Source organism: Macrosteles quadrilineatus, unplaced genomic scaffold (assembly GCF_028750875.1).
Source record: "Macrosteles quadrilineatus isolate MER2022 unplaced genomic scaffold, UCM_ALF_1.0 Scaffold_4__1_contigs__length_99947679, whole genome shotgun sequence".
In the NCBI taxonomy this organism is placed as follows: Eukaryota; Metazoa; Arthropoda; class Insecta; order Hemiptera; family Cicadellidae; genus Macrosteles; species Macrosteles quadrilineatus.
Genome location: NW_026542597.1, coordinates 47,917,805 through 47,935,962, shown reverse-complemented (window position 1 = coordinate 47,935,962; position 18,158 = coordinate 47,917,805). Strand labels below are relative to the sequence as shown.

Genomic DNA, 18,158 nt, shown 5'->3' with positions numbered 1-18,158 from the left:
TTCATCAGTATAGATTTAGAAAAAAAAATCATCTAGAAATAATATTGATAACTATTAGGGAAATGATGAAGAGTATCCAGTAACAGAAATGTTGAAGAAGGACGACACAATTCCATTTTCTGCTTCGAAACACCATTTGCAGACTTATTCAAAAAGCAAAAATAATGACATTGACTTATTTTTTCAGGTAATGTAAAATATTCTGTAACAGTTGTTTAGTTGTAGTGCACATTAGTTTTAACTAGCAGAACCTATTAAAACTGAGACAAAAACTGTCAAGTGATGTTTGAAATATGAGAGCTGTAGTTACAATCACTTTTATTTTTTGTTCCACCGTTGTGTAAAGAAAAAAAATAAACGTTCTTTACTTACTTATTACTTCAAAATATACTCTTTACATTAATTGATCATTCCATCACTAAAATCGCCTCACACCTTTATGTAATGCAATTTGGCTATTCCATATAGGTGTGAGTACAACAAAAAGTTGCCCCCTGGTGGGGTTTCAATGAATTTAATTTAGTTGATCAGACAACTGAGGACCAATCACAGAGCCGGCAGTGGAAGTAAGATGTTGTATTGAGCCCTGATAATTGTGTATCCCAGAAGTCCGATTTATGGACCGTTGAGAGGTCTGATATGTCCTCCTGAAAGTGCTTTCAATAATCTTAAACGTAACACTTCTTAAGATGCAATAAAAAGTATATCAAATACTCTGAATGCAAAATTACACTCTTTGTTGAAACTTTGTTAAAACATTGGTTTTGACTCTGAAATATTGAAACGATTATGCAAAATATTGATGAACCAATATATAATAAATTATGTGTCAATTGACTACTTAATGATATTGTACTTTATTGCAATTGTCCGGTTAAGCCGATTACCTTGAAAAGATTAACACAGGAGAATTAATAAAATTGATGAAAGAATAAGCTTTGTGTATTATCACTATAAATAATACAAATATTACAAATAATCAATATTAATATTCAAGTTTCTGCTAAAATTAATAATATTCAAGTTTCAGCTATAATTTATAATATTCTAGTTTCTACTAATTACACTTCAATTTAATGTGAGAGAGTATTGATTGTGGTCTTTTGACTTTCTTTCCTGAAATATTGACAGCAGAGCCTCGGGAACCTAGGTTTAATTTATTCAATCTGTTTTAGGCTATTAGGCTTCCCAAAGTATGGTATTTACTTACAACTGGCCAGTTGATCTTATGTGCAAAGGGGCTATTCGTAGATCTGTGTACAGCACACTTTGTTGCTCAGTAGCAAACTGGACCAAAACGACTACTGAGTCGTTTGTTTAATTTAAGTTAAAAATATGATTTTTATGGCGTTAATGGAAGCCTACCTTGTAGCCTGTATTGACACCTAACCTTCAACCGGGACAATGCTCTAATTGAAACCTGAATTTGCACCCAATCAAATACTCTCAGTGATCTCTTTATGTATTTTTGAAGTGATTTCAAACCCAAATATTAAAGCAAGAACAAATTGTAACAGTTTTACGTGACAGACAGCTGATTACCCTAACAATATAATTTGAATTTAAGCGCAAAACTAATATGAAATTTAACTGGTATAAAAATTTACCCAAATTATTAATATAACAATATCTACAAATGTATCACAGTATGTATTTTAAAATAAGTAAATGGCAATAATTCTAAAGCAATGTGACTGAATTTACACACTAAGACATGAAACCTGCAAGAAACATGATTAAACAAATATGAATGTGGACAGATTGGCTTCTCCTAATGATATAAATACAATTTACACAAAACATTTACTTACATACACAGAAGACAATTTTGACGACACATAAACATATAATTACGACACTGTACTTGGGATAGGCTCTACGAAAATGGTCAAATCTGACGAATTTTGCCGGTCGACGTCGAACTTAAAGACTCGTTTTGTTTCAATTCGTAATTTAGTAAATGCTGTTTCACGGTTTTAGATATCAATGCACTCCGGAGATCGAACAATTGATTCGTTGACGAAATACACGTTACGACTACCAAAAGTGATTTTTGCAAATTGAAAAGGAGAATTTAAAGATTTCCGTACATCGCGGCTCAGAGCTTGGTCCCAAGTGACCGTTAGAAAAAGACGTCCGCACAAGTCAGCAAATTGGTGTTCCTCCGCGCTCACGTGATTGGCCGTTGTTGGTCCTTGCCTTCGCGCGTTTTCAGTTTGATTTGAATTTTCATTTGGTCATTCATTTTGAATCGGTACATGATGCCCCCTTGCCAAAAAAATTGGCCCGAGCGACCACAAGGTCCGCAAGAAGACTTCGTCCAACCCGGGACAATTTTCAAACCGGCGGCGCGACGCGACGCTTGTGACGGCGGAGAGACGTTTACACAACAGTTTCACATTTACACAGTTACAATTTACATACATTTAAACACGAAACAATTTCTTCACATTTACATTTTTTTGAATAATACTCATATAATAAATATTCAATATTAATATTTTCAAAGTGTGAAAAACATGCTGGGAAAAATTTTATTTTAAAACAATTTTTTTTTCATTTTTTCTTATTTCTATTTTTTTTGCTTAACATTTATTTTCTCTTTTTTTTTTCCATTTTCCATTTTTTTTTCATTTCATTTGTTTGCCTTATTTCTATTTGTACTGAGGGCGAGAGCGATTTGAGATGGGAGAGCTGACAATATCTGACACCAAAGTGTCTCACAAATTACCACTTACATCTACTCCACACGAGTGGTGAAAAACGCGCACGCTTAACCACACTGTAGAATTACCTAGCACTCAATGAAGCAGACAGCAGCAGTTCATTCATGGTTCACTATCGGCGATCAGCTGTTGGCGATAGAGTGGGGCGGGTGGGGTGGGGAGTAGGTCATCGACTCGTGTGTGGCGCCGAGTGTGGTCATCGAGATGTGGCGCACCAGCTGTTTGAAACCTGTACTTGATAGGTGTACGTTGTCTGGCTTCCCATTTCGATACTTCTTGTTGTATAATGATAGATTCATTGGTGCGAATGGTGGGAATAGTTTATGGAATTTTATTGATTGAATGGATGGAGGATTATTTAAAGACTGGATAAAAATATTTAAGGATTTAATTTTGGGTTGAATATGGGGGGTATGTAAAGTGGGAGGGAGGGTGGTAATGTAGATGGTTTTGTTGTGGGATTTCAGTAAACGGATAATTGTCTTTATATTGATTTTGGTTTTCTCTGGGGCAATGGATTTGAAAATGTCATTAATTCCAATGAAAATTATGCATGTGGGTTTTAGCACTGACACTTGGTTTCTGATAGCGCACTTGAGATCTTGAGTAGTCCATCCGCCGTGAGCAACACTGTGTTCAATCGACCATTGTTGTGTAGTTGATTGTTGTCCGCCGCCCACTCTGACCAGCCTGACCCCTTGCGAGTCTCCCAAAACACTCACAGCGACGGGTGACATTTCTCTTCACACTATTCACTGTTGGAGAAAAAAATGGTTTGGTGTTACCGCCTTAAAATTAACAATATTGTGTTTAAAAAAAAACGAGTCGGTACCCCCTCAAACAAACGTAGGCATTAACAACAATGATTTTTTTCCTAATCTCTCGAATAATACTTTTTTATCTGACATACATGAACTACTTTCGCAATGGATGGGTCCCGATTCAGACGGATTTTTACATTTACCTGATTTAATACTTTAATTACAGTATACGGTCCATCCCAGGTATGAGTTAGCTTATGACTGATTTTATTTGCTTTGTTACTAGGCGTATATTTTTTGTATAATACCAGATCACCTTCAGTATATGGAGACGGTTTTCTATTTTTATTGTATCTCTCCTTTATCTTTTGATGAGCTTTCTTAGAGTGTTCTAATATTTTACTCACTCTATCCTCGGCTGTTTCAGTCGAGCATTCATCGCCAAGGTCCCAGTGTAGTTTGAGTGAATGGTTTAACTCTCTACCAAGGAATGCATAAGCTGGAGTCACACCTGTAGTTTCGTGTAATGCAGAGTTCAATCCCATACAAAGGAAAGGTATATTTTCGTCCCATTTCTTTTGGGTTTGAGAATGATAGATTTTGAGTATCATTTTGAGATTTCTATTTAATCTCTCGGATTGATTTGAATTAGGCCTAGCCACTGATGTAGTTATGTGTTTCACCCCTAAACCAAATAAAAAACTCCTAAACATTTCGGACTTGAAAATGGATGCATTGTCCGATACAATGGTTTCTGGCAACCCATGTTGTGAAAAAATCTTATCCTTTAACGCATTAATTATTGTCTTTGAATCTGCTTTTCTCATTGGAATAATCCAGCTGAACTTAGAGAATGAATCAATACATACAAAAGCATAAGCATTTCCTGAAACAGATCTTACTAGTGGACCAAACATATCAATGTGGAGTCGTTCAAAACATTTCTGGGGTGGTTTTGAGTTCATCAAACCTATCTGTAAATTCTGGGCTGGTTTCGAGAGTTGACATAGTTCACATGAACGTACGTAATTTTTTACGTCGTTAAAAACTCCATCCCATGTAAAATTCTTTATTAGGCGTGCTGTAGTCTTTTTTATGCCCCAATGAGAGTGAATGGATATGTCGTGGAAATATTTCATCATCATAACACGCATTGAACTAGGTACCACAATCTTTGGGGAACATTTGATGTTTCTCTGGAATCTTAGAATGCCCTTTTTTATACAATAATGAGGTACAGTTATACCATTCTCCAGATCAGTGATGATTTTACCTAGGGTTTCATCTTCCCTCTGCTTATCACTGAGTGATTCGAACGTTTCTGGAAAATGTTGTAAAAAACAAACTTGATCAGGTTTTGGAGTATTGTTTTGTTTTATAGCTTCCTCAGGTTCGAACATTCGACTCAGAGTATCACTTACAATGTTTTGGGTGCCCCTACAATGTTCGATCTTGGCAAAAGGAAATTGTGAGAGTCGTAGTTTCCATCTAGCTAACATTCCGACACTTTTATCGCAACCCATCACATACGTAATAGCCATGCAGTCAGTTTTAATGACAAATGGTCTGTCTGCCAAATAATCTTTAAATTTTTCTAAACCAAAAAGTACGGCAGCAAACTCCTTTAAATACATGCTATATCTAAGTTGGTTGTTTGAGAAGGTACGACTCGCAAACGCTATGGGGACAGCTCTACCATCTCTGATCTGTTCAAGGACACATCCGACGGAAAATTCGCTTGCATCACACGACAGAACGAAGGGCTGCCTCCAATCGGGCAAATGCAACACCTTAGGCGAAGACAAACACTCCTTCAATTTATTGAAACTTTCTTCCTGTTCTTTACCCCATTTAAAACGGACACCTTTCCTCCTTAGCATATTGAGTGGACGACTAACACTGGAAAAATCAGGAATGAATTTCCCGTAATACGCTGCCATTCCCAAAAATTGTTGAACTGCTTTTAAATTTCGTGGTCGCGGGAAGTTACTAATCACCTCGGCTTTGGTTTCGTCGACATACAATTTTCCGTCTTTGATGACGTGTGACAAAAATCGAATGCCGCGTTTCGCTAAAGTGACCTTGCTTGGTTTCACAGTCAATCCGGCCTCCCGCAATCGTTGTAAAACTTGTTTCAGATCGCGATAGTGTGTCTCTGGATTCGGACTATAAATACAAAGATCATCTACAAAATTGACGACGCACTTGAATTTCAAATCTCCTAACACCTCGTCGACAATTCTGCCTAGCACCTGACTACCTATTTTAATACCCTGGGGACAAGTTCGTGGTTGGTACAATGCGTACCCTACATTGAAAGCTGCGTATTTTCGACTGTCAGGATGTAACAAACACTGATAGTAACTGTTGTTCAAATCGAGCGTAGTAAAATATTTAGCACCTTTAAAATATTGAAAGATTTTATCAACTTCGGGCTGCGGAAAACTATCCATTTCGATGTATTTGTTTAGCTCCTTGTAATTGACAACTAGCCTATACTTACCAGCTTCTTTCTTTGGACGTAGAAATGCACTAGAACTGAATTCAGAAACACTTTTCTCAATGACACCTTGATCTAATAACTCTTGTATTGTCTCTCTCATTATAACCATCTTATCTGGTGGTAAATGATAAGGTCTCTGACGAAACGGAACGATGTTATCGCTGAACTTGATTTTATACGGTTCTGTTTTCGCTGTGCCTATTCTATTTGATATGACGTCGTTAAAGCTGTATAATAAATCGTCAAATTTTGTTTTCTGTTCAGGAGTGAGGGGAGAATCGCCTAAATCTTGTTTTTCGCAACGCGGAATCTCATCGTCGCCTACTAAACAAAGAGAGTGTTCGTTGTCAGCAAAGTTGAATTTTATTATTGACTTATTCAAATCTATGGACATCCTTGTGAAAGTCATGAAGTCATAACCCAAAATCATTTTGAACGGCAGTTGATTCACAACCCAAAATTCGTAGTTCCAGGAAAAATCGCCTAACTTCAAATGAATTGTAGCTTCGTATCTGACGGTGATTTTGTGCTGTGACGCAGTACCCATAGAATGACTTACCTTATTTACATTTGACACCAGTTGTTTATCTTTCAACATATTGAATAATTCTTTACTAATTAATGACCTACTACTACCAGAGTCGATCAAAGCAATGCATTTTAATGAGCTGTCGAACGTAACATGCGCAAATGGCAACTTACCACTTAAATCTACGGCTTCCATTTTGTTTTTGTTGGGGATGGTCGCGAGTTTTGTATGACACCGGGCCCCCTCGTCGATGTCATTTACCAGTTTAAAGAGCTCCTACAGTTTCTGGCTAAATGTCCTTCCTGATTGCAACGAAAACATTTTATGATTCTTTCGGCGGGTCTATTCCTAAGATCGTTGGAGTCGTTACGACGGGGAAAAGGTTGTCGGGGTCTCTGGGAAGGAATAATTTGGGGTGGGGGTGTGTGAAATTGTGGTGTGAAAATCGTCGGTCCAAAATATCGAGTTTCCGCCCTGACGGCACTTGTGACTCTTGTAGCTAGTCTACGAAGTTCTTGAATTGTGTGTGGCCTAGAATCGAACGAAAAATGAGACTTTGTTTCCGGCCTACATTTATTCAGCGCTATTTCTATGACGTCGTTTTCAGACAAGTTTGTTTTAAGAGCAAACGCAGTAGATAATAAATGTTCACAATAATCTGAGAAAGTTTCTTCGATGCGTTGTGGACGATCTAACTCTATTGACTCTATTTCTCTTCGTCGCATTGATGGGATAAATCTATCTAGAATTTCGACGTGCAAATTATTCCACCCTGATTGAGCACTTACGGACTCAATCCATAACTGAAACAACTGACCTTTGACCTTTGGTAAGAGCAACTTAATTATTTCATTGTCGTGGGACGGAGATACGTTAAAAATCGGCATTAAATCTTTAAGGAATGTAACCAACTCAAATTCATTCGATGCATCGACGTCCTTCAACTTCCTCAAAAGTTCCATTATTACAATAGAATCTGTTTTTGACAATCCCTGATGAACGAAGTTACCCTGCAATTGATTCGCCGGTACTGGAGCTACGAAACGAATTTGTTCGTGGTTCGCTGCACGAGGAGACGATGTGAAATTCGAAGACATTGCATTGTTTTCAACCCTTGGTTCAATCGCGCGAATTGACGATCGTCGATCTCGAAAGGTTCCATCATCAATCGTGACATACTCTGTTGCGGTCGAATCAAAAGTTAGATGCGAACGTGAGTGCACAGCTTGTTCCAACACGTCATTATCTAAATCCAACAAACAATCACTGTTCGACATGTTCAAATCGCCGACTACATTGTTCGCAATACGCTCTATTTCTTCTCCTACAAATGTGACGTGACCAGCGCGGAACGAATCGGTGGGGGGGGGAGAGACATGATTGCTACGAACGTTTCCTGTTTCTGCGTGTGACGCACCAACCCTACCGGACACAAGCCCTTCGTCTGACACATGACGCCTGCTTGCCATCCTCTGAGCCCTATCGCTTGCCGTAGTTACGTAATTGGGACCGTACAATTGACGTCTCATTTTTGAATTGCAAAGTTTTTTTTTTGAAATCAAATTCGCAAAAATGCAATCGACCTCAGTTTTATAAATTCACAAAATGTTTCAATTTTCCCTATAAATAAATATAAACAATCACGGACAAATATACACAGATAATAAATAACCAAGTAAACACTGCAATATGAACGGGTATAATCTGTCTTAAAGATAACAAGTGACAAGATAACAAGATTCTGAGGGTCAATATCAATCTTATCTATGCCAATCTGTCCGTAGAAGAGCCAATCTGCCTTGTTACCAGACCTCTCAATATTAGTGCTATCACTTTTTGTAAAGAAAAAAAATAAACGTTCTTTACTTACTTATTACTTCAAAATATACTCTTTACATTAATTGATCATTCCATCACTAAAATCGCCTCACACCTTTATGTAATGCAATTTGGCTATTCCATATAGGTGTGAGTACAACAAAAAGTTGCCCCCTGGTGGGGTTTCAATGAATTTAATTTAGTTGATCAGACAACTGAGGACCAATCACAGAGCCGGCAGTGGAAGTAAGATGTTGTATTGAGCCCTGATAATTGTGTATCCCAGAAGTCCGATTTATGGACCGTTGAGAGGTCTGATATGTCCTCCTGAAAGTGCTTTCAATAATCTTAAACGTAACACTTCTTAAGATGCAATAAAAAGTATATCAAATACTCTGAATGCAAAATTACACTCTTTGTTGAAACTTTGTTAAAACATTGGTTTTGACTCTGAAATATTGAAACGATTATGCAAAATATTGATGAACCAATATATAATAAATTATGTGTCAATTGACTACTTAATGATATTGTACTTTATTGCAATTGTCCGGTTAAGCCGATTACCTTGAAAAGATTAACACAGGAGAATTAATAAAATTGATGAAAGAATAAGCTTTGTGTATTATCACTATAAATAATACAAATATTACAAATAATCAATATTAATATTCAAGTTTCTGCTAAAATTAATAATATTCAAGTTTCAGCTATAATTTATAATATTCTAGTTTCTACTAATTACACTTCAATTTAATGTGAGAGAGTATTGATTGTGGTCTTTTGACTTTCTTTCCTGAAATATTGACAGCAGAGCCTCGGGAACCTAGGTTTAATTTATTCAATCTGTTTTAGGCTATTAGGCTTCCCAAAGTATGGTATTTACTTACAACTGGCCAGTTGATCTTATGTGCAAAGGGGCTATTCGTAGATCTGTGTACAGCACACTTTGTTGCTCAGTAGCAAACTGGACCAAAACGACTACTGAGTCGTTTGTTTAATTTAAGTTAAAAATATGATTTTTATGGCGTTAATGGAAGCCTACCTTGTAGCCTGTATTGACACCTAACCTTCAACCGGGACAATGCTCTAATTGAAACCTGAATTTGCACCCAATCAAATACTCTCAGTGATCTCTTTATGTATTTTTGAAGTGATTTCAAACCCAAATATTAAAGCAAGAACAAATTGTAACAGTTTTACGTGACAGACAGCTGATTACCCTAACAATATAATTTGAATTTAAGCGCAAAACTAATATGAAATTTAACTGGTATAAAAATTTACCCAAATTATTAATATAACAATATCTACAAATGTATCACAGTATGTATTTTAAAATAAGTAAATGGCAATAATTCTAAAGCAATGTGACTGAATTTACACACTAAGACATGAAACCTGCAAGAAACATGATTAAACAAATATGAATGTGGACAGATTGGCTTCTCCTAATGATATAAATACAATTTACACAAAACATTTACTTACATACACAGAAGACAATTTTGACGACACATAAACATATAATTACGACACTGTACTTGGGATAGGCTCTACGAAAATGGTCAAATCTGACGAATTTTGCCGGTCGACGTCGAACTTAAAGACTCGTTTTGTTTCAATTCGTAATTTAGTAAATGCTGTTTCACGGTTTTAGATATCAATGCACTCCGGAGATCGAACAATTGATTCGTTGACGAAATACACGTTACGACTACCAAAAGTGATTTTTGCAAATTGAAAAGGAGAATTTAAAGATTTCCGTACATCGCGGCTCAGAGCTTGGTCCCAAGTGACCGTTAGAAAAAGACGTCCGCACAAGTCAGCAAATTGGTGTTCCTCCGCGCTCACGTGATTGGCCGTTGTTGGTCCTTGCCTTCGCGCGTTTTCAGTTTGATTTGAATTTTCATTTGGTCATTCATTTTGAATCGGTACATGATGCCCCCTTGCCAAAAAAATTGGCCCGAGCGACCACAAGGTCCGCAAGAAGACTTCGTCCAACCCGGGACAATTTTCAAACCGGCGGCGCGACGCGACGCTTGTGACGGCGGAGAGACGTTTACACAACAGTTTCACATTTACACAGTTACAATTTACATACATTTAAACACGAAACAATTTCTTCACATTTACATTTTTTTGAATAATACTCATATAATAAATATTCAATATTAATATTTTCAAAGTGTGAAAAACATGCTGGGAAAAATTTTATTTTAAAACAATTTTTTTTTCATTTTTTCTTATTTCTATTTTTTTTGCTTAACATTTATTTTCTCTTTTTTTTTTCCATTTTCCATTTTTTTTTCATTTCATTTGTTTGCCTTATTTCTATTTGTACTGAGGGCGAGAGCGATTTGAGATGGGAGAGCTGACAATATCTGACACCAAAGTGTCTCACAAATTACCACTTACATCTACTCCACACGAGTGGTGAAAAACGCGCACGCTTAACCACACTGTAGAATTACCTAGCACTCAATGAAGCAGACAGCAGCAGTTCATTCATGGTTCACTATCGGCGATCAGCTGTTGGCGATAGAGTGGGGCGGGTGGGGTGGGGAGTAGGTCATCGACTCGTGTGTGGCGCCGAGTGTGGTCATCGAGATGTGGCGCACCAGCTGTTTGAAACCTGTACTTGATAGGTGTACGTTGTCTGGCTTCCCATTTCGATACTTCTTGTTGTATAATGATAGATTCATTGGTGCGAATGGTGGGAATAGTTTATGGAATTTTATTGATTGAATGGATGGAGGATTATTTAAAGACTGGATAAAAATATTTAAGGATTTAATTTTGGGTTGAATATGGGGGGTATGTAAAGTGGGAGGGAGGGTGGTAATGTAGATGGTTTTGTTGTGGGATTTCAGTAAACGGATAATTGTCTTTATATTGATTTTGGTTTTCTCTGGGGCAATGGATTTGAAAATGTCATTAATTCCAATGAAAATTATGCATGTGGGTTTTAGCACTGACACTTGGTTTCTGATAGCGCACTTGAGATCTTGAGTAGTCCATCCGCCGTGAGCAACACTGTGTTCAATCGACCATTGTTGTGTAGTTGATTGTTGTCCGCCGCCCACTCTGACCAGCCTGACCCCTTGCGAGTCTCCCAAAACACTCACAGCGACGGGTGACATTTCTCTTCACACTATTCACTGTTGGAGAAAAAAATGGTTTGGTGTTACCGCCTTAAAATTAACAATATTGTGTTTAAAAAAAAACGAGTCGGTACCCCCTCAAACAAACGTAGGCATTAACAACAATGATTTTTTTCCTAATCTCTCGAATAATACTTTTTTATCTGACATACATGAACTACTTTCGCAATGGATGGGTCCCGATTCAGACGGATTTTTACATTTACCTGATTTAATACTTTAATTACAGTATACGGTCCATCCCAGGTATGAGTTAGCTTATGACTGATTTTATTTGCTTTGTTACTAGGCGTATATTTTTTGTATAATACCAGATCACCTTCAGTATATGGAGACGGTTTTCTATTTTTATTGTATCTCTCCTTTATCTTTTGATGAGCTTTCTTAGAGTGTTCTAATATTTTACTCACTCTATCCTCGGCTGTTTCAGTCGAGCATTCATCGCCAAGGTCCCAGTGTAGTTTGAGTGAATGGTTTAACTCTCTACCAAGGAATGCATAAGCTGGAGTCACACCTGTAGTTTCGTGTAATGCAGAGTTCAATCCCATACAAAGGAAAGGTATATTTTCGTCCCATTTCTTTTGGGTTTGAGAATGATAGATTTTGAGTATCATTTTGAGATTTCTATTTAATCTCTCGGATTGATTTGAATTAGGCCTAGCCACTGATGTAGTTATGTGTTTCACCCCTAAACCAAATAAAAAACTCCTAAACATTTCGGACTTGAAAATGGATGCATTGTCCGATACAATGGTTTCTGGCAACCCATGTTGTGAAAAAATCTTATCCTTTAACGCATTAATTATTGTCTTTGAATCTGCTTTTCTCATTGGAATAATCCAGCTGAACTTAGAGAATGAATCAATACATACAAAAGCATAAGCATTTCCTGAAACAGATCTTACTAGTGGACCAAACATATCAATGTGGAGTCGTTCAAAACATTTCTGGGGTGGTTTTGAGTTCATCAAACCTATCTGTAAATTCTGGGCTGGTTTCGAGAGTTGACATAGTTCACATGAACGTACGTAATTTTTTACGTCGTTAAAAACTCCATCCCATGTAAAATTCTTTATTAGGCGTGCTGTAGTCTTTTTTATGCCCCAATGAGAGTGAATGGATATGTCGTGGAAATATTTCATCATCATAACACGCATTGAACTAGGTACCACAATCTTTGGGGAACATTTGATGTTTCTCTGGAATCTTAGAATGCCCTTTTTTATACAATAATGAGGTACAGTTATACCATTCTCCAGATCAGTGATGATTTTACCTAGGGTTTCATCTTCCCTCTGCTTATCACTGAGTGATTCGAACGTTTCTGGAAAATGTTGTAAAAAACAAACTTGATCAGGTTTTGGAGTATTGTTTTGTTTTATAGCTTCCTCAGGTTCGAACATTCGACTCAGAGTATCACTTACAATGTTTTGGGTGCCCCTACAATGTTCGATCTTGGCAAAAGGAAATTGTGAGAGTCGTAGTTTCCATCTAGCTAACATTCCGACACTTTTATCGCAACCCATCACATACGTAATAGCCATGCAGTCAGTTTTAATGACAAATGGTCTGTCTGCCAAATAATCTTTAAATTTTTCTAAACCAAAAAGTACGGCAGCAAACTCCTTTAAATACATGCTATATCTAAGTTGGTTGTTTGAGAAGGTACGACTCGCAAACGCTATGGGGACAGCTCTACCATCTCTGATCTGTTCAAGGACACATCCGACGGAAAATTCGCTTGCATCACACGACAGAACGAAGGGCTGCCTCCAATCGGGCAAATGCAACACCTTAGGCGAAGACAAACACTCCTTCAATTTATTGAAACTTTCTTCCTGTTCTTTACCCCATTTAAAACGGACACCTTTCCTCCTTAGCATATTGAGTGGACGACTAACACTGGAAAAATCAGGAATGAATTTCCCGTAATACGCTGCCATTCCCAAAAATTGTTGAACTGCTTTTAAATTTCGTGGTCGCGGGAAGTTACTAATCACCTCGGCTTTGGTTTCGTCGACATACAATTTTCCGTCTTTGATGACGTGTGACAAAAATCGAATGCCGCGTTTCGCTAAAGTGACCTTGCTTGGTTTCACAGTCAATCCGGCCTCCCGCAATCGTTGTAAAACTTGTTTCAGATCGCGATAGTGTGTCTCTGGATTCGGACTATAAATACAAAGATCATCTACAAAATTGACGACGCACTTGAATTTCAAATCTCCTAACACCTCGTCGACAATTCTGCCTAGCACCTGACTACCTATTTTAATACCCTGGGGACAAGTTCGTGGTTGGTACAATGCGTACCCTACATTGAAAGCTGCGTATTTTCGACTGTCAGGATGTAACAAACACTGATAGTAACTGTTGTTCAAATCGAGCGTAGTAAAATATTTAGCACCTTTAAAATATTGAAAGATTTTATCAACTTCGGGCTGCGGAAAACTATCCATTTCGATGTATTTGTTTAGCTCCTTGTAATTGACAACTAGCCTATACTTACCAGCTTCTTTCTTTGGACGTAGAAATGCACTAGAACTGAATTCAGAAACACTTTTCTCAATGACACCTTGATCTAATAACTCTTGTATTGTCTCTCTCATTATAACCATCTTATCTGGTGGTAAATGATAAGGTCTCTGACGAAACGGAACGATGTTATCGCTGAACTTGATTTTATACGGTTCTGTTTTCGCTGTGCCTATTCTATTTGATATGACGTCGTTAAAGCTGTATAATAAATCGTCAAATTTTGTTTTCTGTTCAGGAGTGAGGGGAGAATCGCCTAAATCTTGTTTTTCGCAACGCGGAATCTCATCGTCGCCTACTAAACAAAGAGAGTGTTCGTTGTCAGCAAAGTTGAATTTTATTATTGACTTATTCAAATCTATGGACATCCTTGTGAAAGTCATGAAGTCATAACCCAAAATCATTTTGAACGGCAGTTGATTCACAACCCAAAATTCGTAGTTCCAGGAAAAATCGCCTAACTTCAAATGAATTGTAGCTTCGTATCTGACGGTGATTTTGTGCTGTGACGCAGTACCCATAGAATGACTTACCTTATTTACATTTGACACCAGTTGTTTATCTTTCAACATATTGAATAATTCTTTACTAATTAATGACCTACTACTACCAGAGTCGATCAAAGCAATGCATTTTAATGAGCTGTCGAACGTAACATGCGCAAATGGCAACTTACCACTTAAATCTACGGCTTCCATTTTGTTTTTGTTGGGGATGGTCGCGAGTTTTGTATGACACCGGGCCCCCTCGTCGATGTCATTTACCAGTTTAAAGAGCTCCTACAGTTTCTGGCTAAATGTCCTTCCTGATTGCAACGAAAACATTTTATGATTCTTTCGGCGGGTCTATTCCTAAGATCGTTGGAGTCGTTACGACGGGGAAAAGGTTGTCGGGGTCTCTGGGAAGGAATAATTTGGGGTGGGGGTGTGTGAAATTGTGGTGTGAAAATCGTCGGTCCAAAATATCGAGTTTCCGCCCTGACGGCACTTGTGACTCTTGTAGCTAGTCTACGAAGTTCTTGAATTGTGTGTGGCCTAGAATCGAACGAAAAATGAGACTTTGTTTCCGGCCTACATTTATTCAGCGCTATTTCTATGACGTCGTTTTCAGACAAGTTTGTTTTAAGAGCAAACGCAGTAGATAATAAATGTTCACAATAATCTGAGAAAGTTTCTTCGATGCGTTGTGGACGATCTAACTCTATTGACTCTATTTCTCTTCGTCGCATTGATGGGATAAATCTATCTAGAATTTCGACGTGCAAATTATTCCACCCTGATTGAGCACTTACGGACTCAATCCATAACTGAAACAACTGACCTTTGACCTTTGGTAAGAGCAACTTAATTATTTCATTGTCGTGGGACGGAGATACGTTAAAAATCGGCATTAAATCTTTAAGGAATGTAACCAACTCAAATTCATTCGATGCATCGACGTCCTTCAACTTCCTCAAAAGTTCCATTATTACAATAGAATCTGTTTTTGACAATCCCTGATGAACGAAGTTACCCTGCAATTGATTCGCCGGTACTGGAGCTACGAAACGAATTTGTTCGTGGTTCGCTGCACGAGGAGACGATGTGAAATTCGAAGACATTGCATTGTTTTCAACCCTTGGTTCAATCGCGCGAATTGACGATCGTCGATCTCGAAAGGTTCCATCATCAATCGTGACATACTCTGTTGCGGTCGAATCAAAAGTTAGATGCGAACGTGAGTGCACAGCTTGTTCCAACACGTCATTATCTAAATCCAACAAACAATCACTGTTCGACATGTTCAAATCGCCGACTACATTGTTCGCAATACGCTCTATTTCTTCTCCTACAAATGTGACGTGACCAGCGCGGAACGAATCGGTGGGGGGGGGAGAGACATGATTGCTACGAACGTTTCCTGTTTCTGCGTGTGACGCACCAACCCTACCGGACACAAGCCCTTCGTCTGACACATGACGCCTGCTTGCCATCCTCTGAGCCCTATCGCTTGCCGTAGTTACGTAATTGGGACCGTACAATTGACGTCTCATTTTTGAATTGCAAAGTTTTTTTTTTGAAATCAAATTCGCAAAAATGCAATCGACCTCAGTTTTATAAATTCACAAAATGTTTCAATTTTCCCTATAAATAAATATAAACAATCACGGACAAATATACACAGATAATAAATAACCAAGTAAACACTGCAATATGAACGGGTATAATCTGTCTTAAAGATAACAAGTGACAAGATAACAAGATTCTGAGGGTCAATATCAATCTTATCTATGCCAATCTGTCCGTAGAAGAGCCAATCTGCCTTGTTACCAGACCTCTCAATATTAGTGCTATCACTTTTTGTAAAGAAAAAAAATAAACGTTCTTTACTTACTTATTACTTCAAAATATACTCTTTACATTAATTGATCATTCCATCACTAAAATCGCCTCACACCTTTATGTAATGCAATTTGGCTATTCCATATAGGTGTGAGTACAACAAAAAGTTGCCCCCTGGTGGGGTTTCAATGAATTTAATTTAGTTGATCAGACAACTGAGGACCAATCACAGAGCCGGCAGTGGAAGTAAGATGTTGTATTGAGCCCTGATAATTGTGTATCCCAGAAGTCCGATTTATGGACCGTTGAGAGGTCTGATATGTCCTCCTGAAAGTGCTTTCAATAATCTTAAACGTAACACTTCTTAAGATGCAATAAAAAGTATATCAAATACTCTGAATGCAAAATTACACTCTTTGTTGAAACTTTGTTAAAACATTGGTTTTGACTCTGAAATATTGAAACGATTATGCAAAATATTGATGAACCAATATATAATAAATTATGTGTCAATTGACTACTTAATGATATTGTACTTTATTGCAATTGTCCGGTTAAGCCGATTACCTTGAAAAGATTAACACAGGAGAATTAATAAAATTGATGAAAGAATAAGCTTTGTGTATTATCACTATAAATAATACAAATATTACAAATAATCAATATTAATATTCAAGTTTCTGCTAAAATTAATAATATTCAAGTTTCAGCTATAATTTATAATATTCTAGTTTCTACTAATTACACTTCAATTTAATGTGAGAGAGTATTGATTGTGGTCTTTTGACTTTCTTTCCTGAAATATTGACAGCAGAGCCTCGGGAACCTAGGTTTAATTTATTCAATCTGTTTTAGGCTATTAGGCTTCCCAAAGTATGGTATTTACTTACAACTGGCCAGTTGATCTTATGTGCAAAGGGGCTATTCGTAGATCTGTGTACAGCACACTTTGTTGCTCAGTAGCAAACTGGACCAAAACGACTACTGAGTCGTTTGTTTAATTTAAGTTAAAAATATGATTTTTATGGCGTTAATGGAAGCCTACCTTGTAGCCTGTATTGACACCTAACCTTCAACCGGGACAATGCTCTAATTGAAACCTGAATTTGCACCCAATCAAATACTCTCAGTGATCTCTTTATGTATTTTTGAAGTGATTTCAAACCCAAATATTAAAGCAAGAACAAATTGTAACAGTTTTACGTGACAGACAGCTGATTACCCTAACAATATAATTTGAATTTAAGCGCAAAACTAATATGAAATTTAACTGGTATAAAAATTTACCCAAATTATTAATATAACAATATCTACAAATGTATCACAGTATGTATTTTAAAATAAGTAAATGGCAATAATTCTAAAGCAATGTGACTGAATTTACACACTAAGACATGAAACCTGCAAGAAACATGATTAAACAAATATGAATGTGGACAGATTGGCTTCTCCTAATGATATAAATACAATTTACACAAAACATTTACTTACATACACAGAAGACAATTTTGACGACACATAAACATATAATTACGACACTGTACTTGGGATAGGCTCTACGAAAATGGTCAAATCTGACGAATTTTGCCGGTCGACGTCGAACTTAAAGACTCGTTTTGTTTCAATTCGTAATTTAGTAAATGCTGTTTCACGGTTTTAGATATCAATGCACTCCGGAGATCGAACAATTGATTCGTTGACGAAATACACGTTACGACTACCAAAAGTGATTTTTGCAAATTGAAAAGGAGAATTTAAAGATTTCCGTACATCGCGGCTCAGAGCTTGGTCCCAAGTGACCGTT

At 37.2% G+C, this 18,158-nt stretch overlaps 1 protein-coding gene across 1 annotated transcript in view; it reads left to right on the top strand.

The window, feature by feature from the left end:
* Positions 1-18,158, top strand: part of LOC128992907 (uncharacterized) — an 83,584-nt gene that overhangs the window by 19,887 nt on the left and 45,539 nt on the right. Inside the window, exon 16 of the mRNA XM_054416652.1 lies at positions 59-187. Within this exon, the coding sequence (XP_054272627.1) occupies positions 59-187 (129 nt within the window). The remainder of the gene's footprint in view (positions 1-58; positions 188-18,158) is intronic.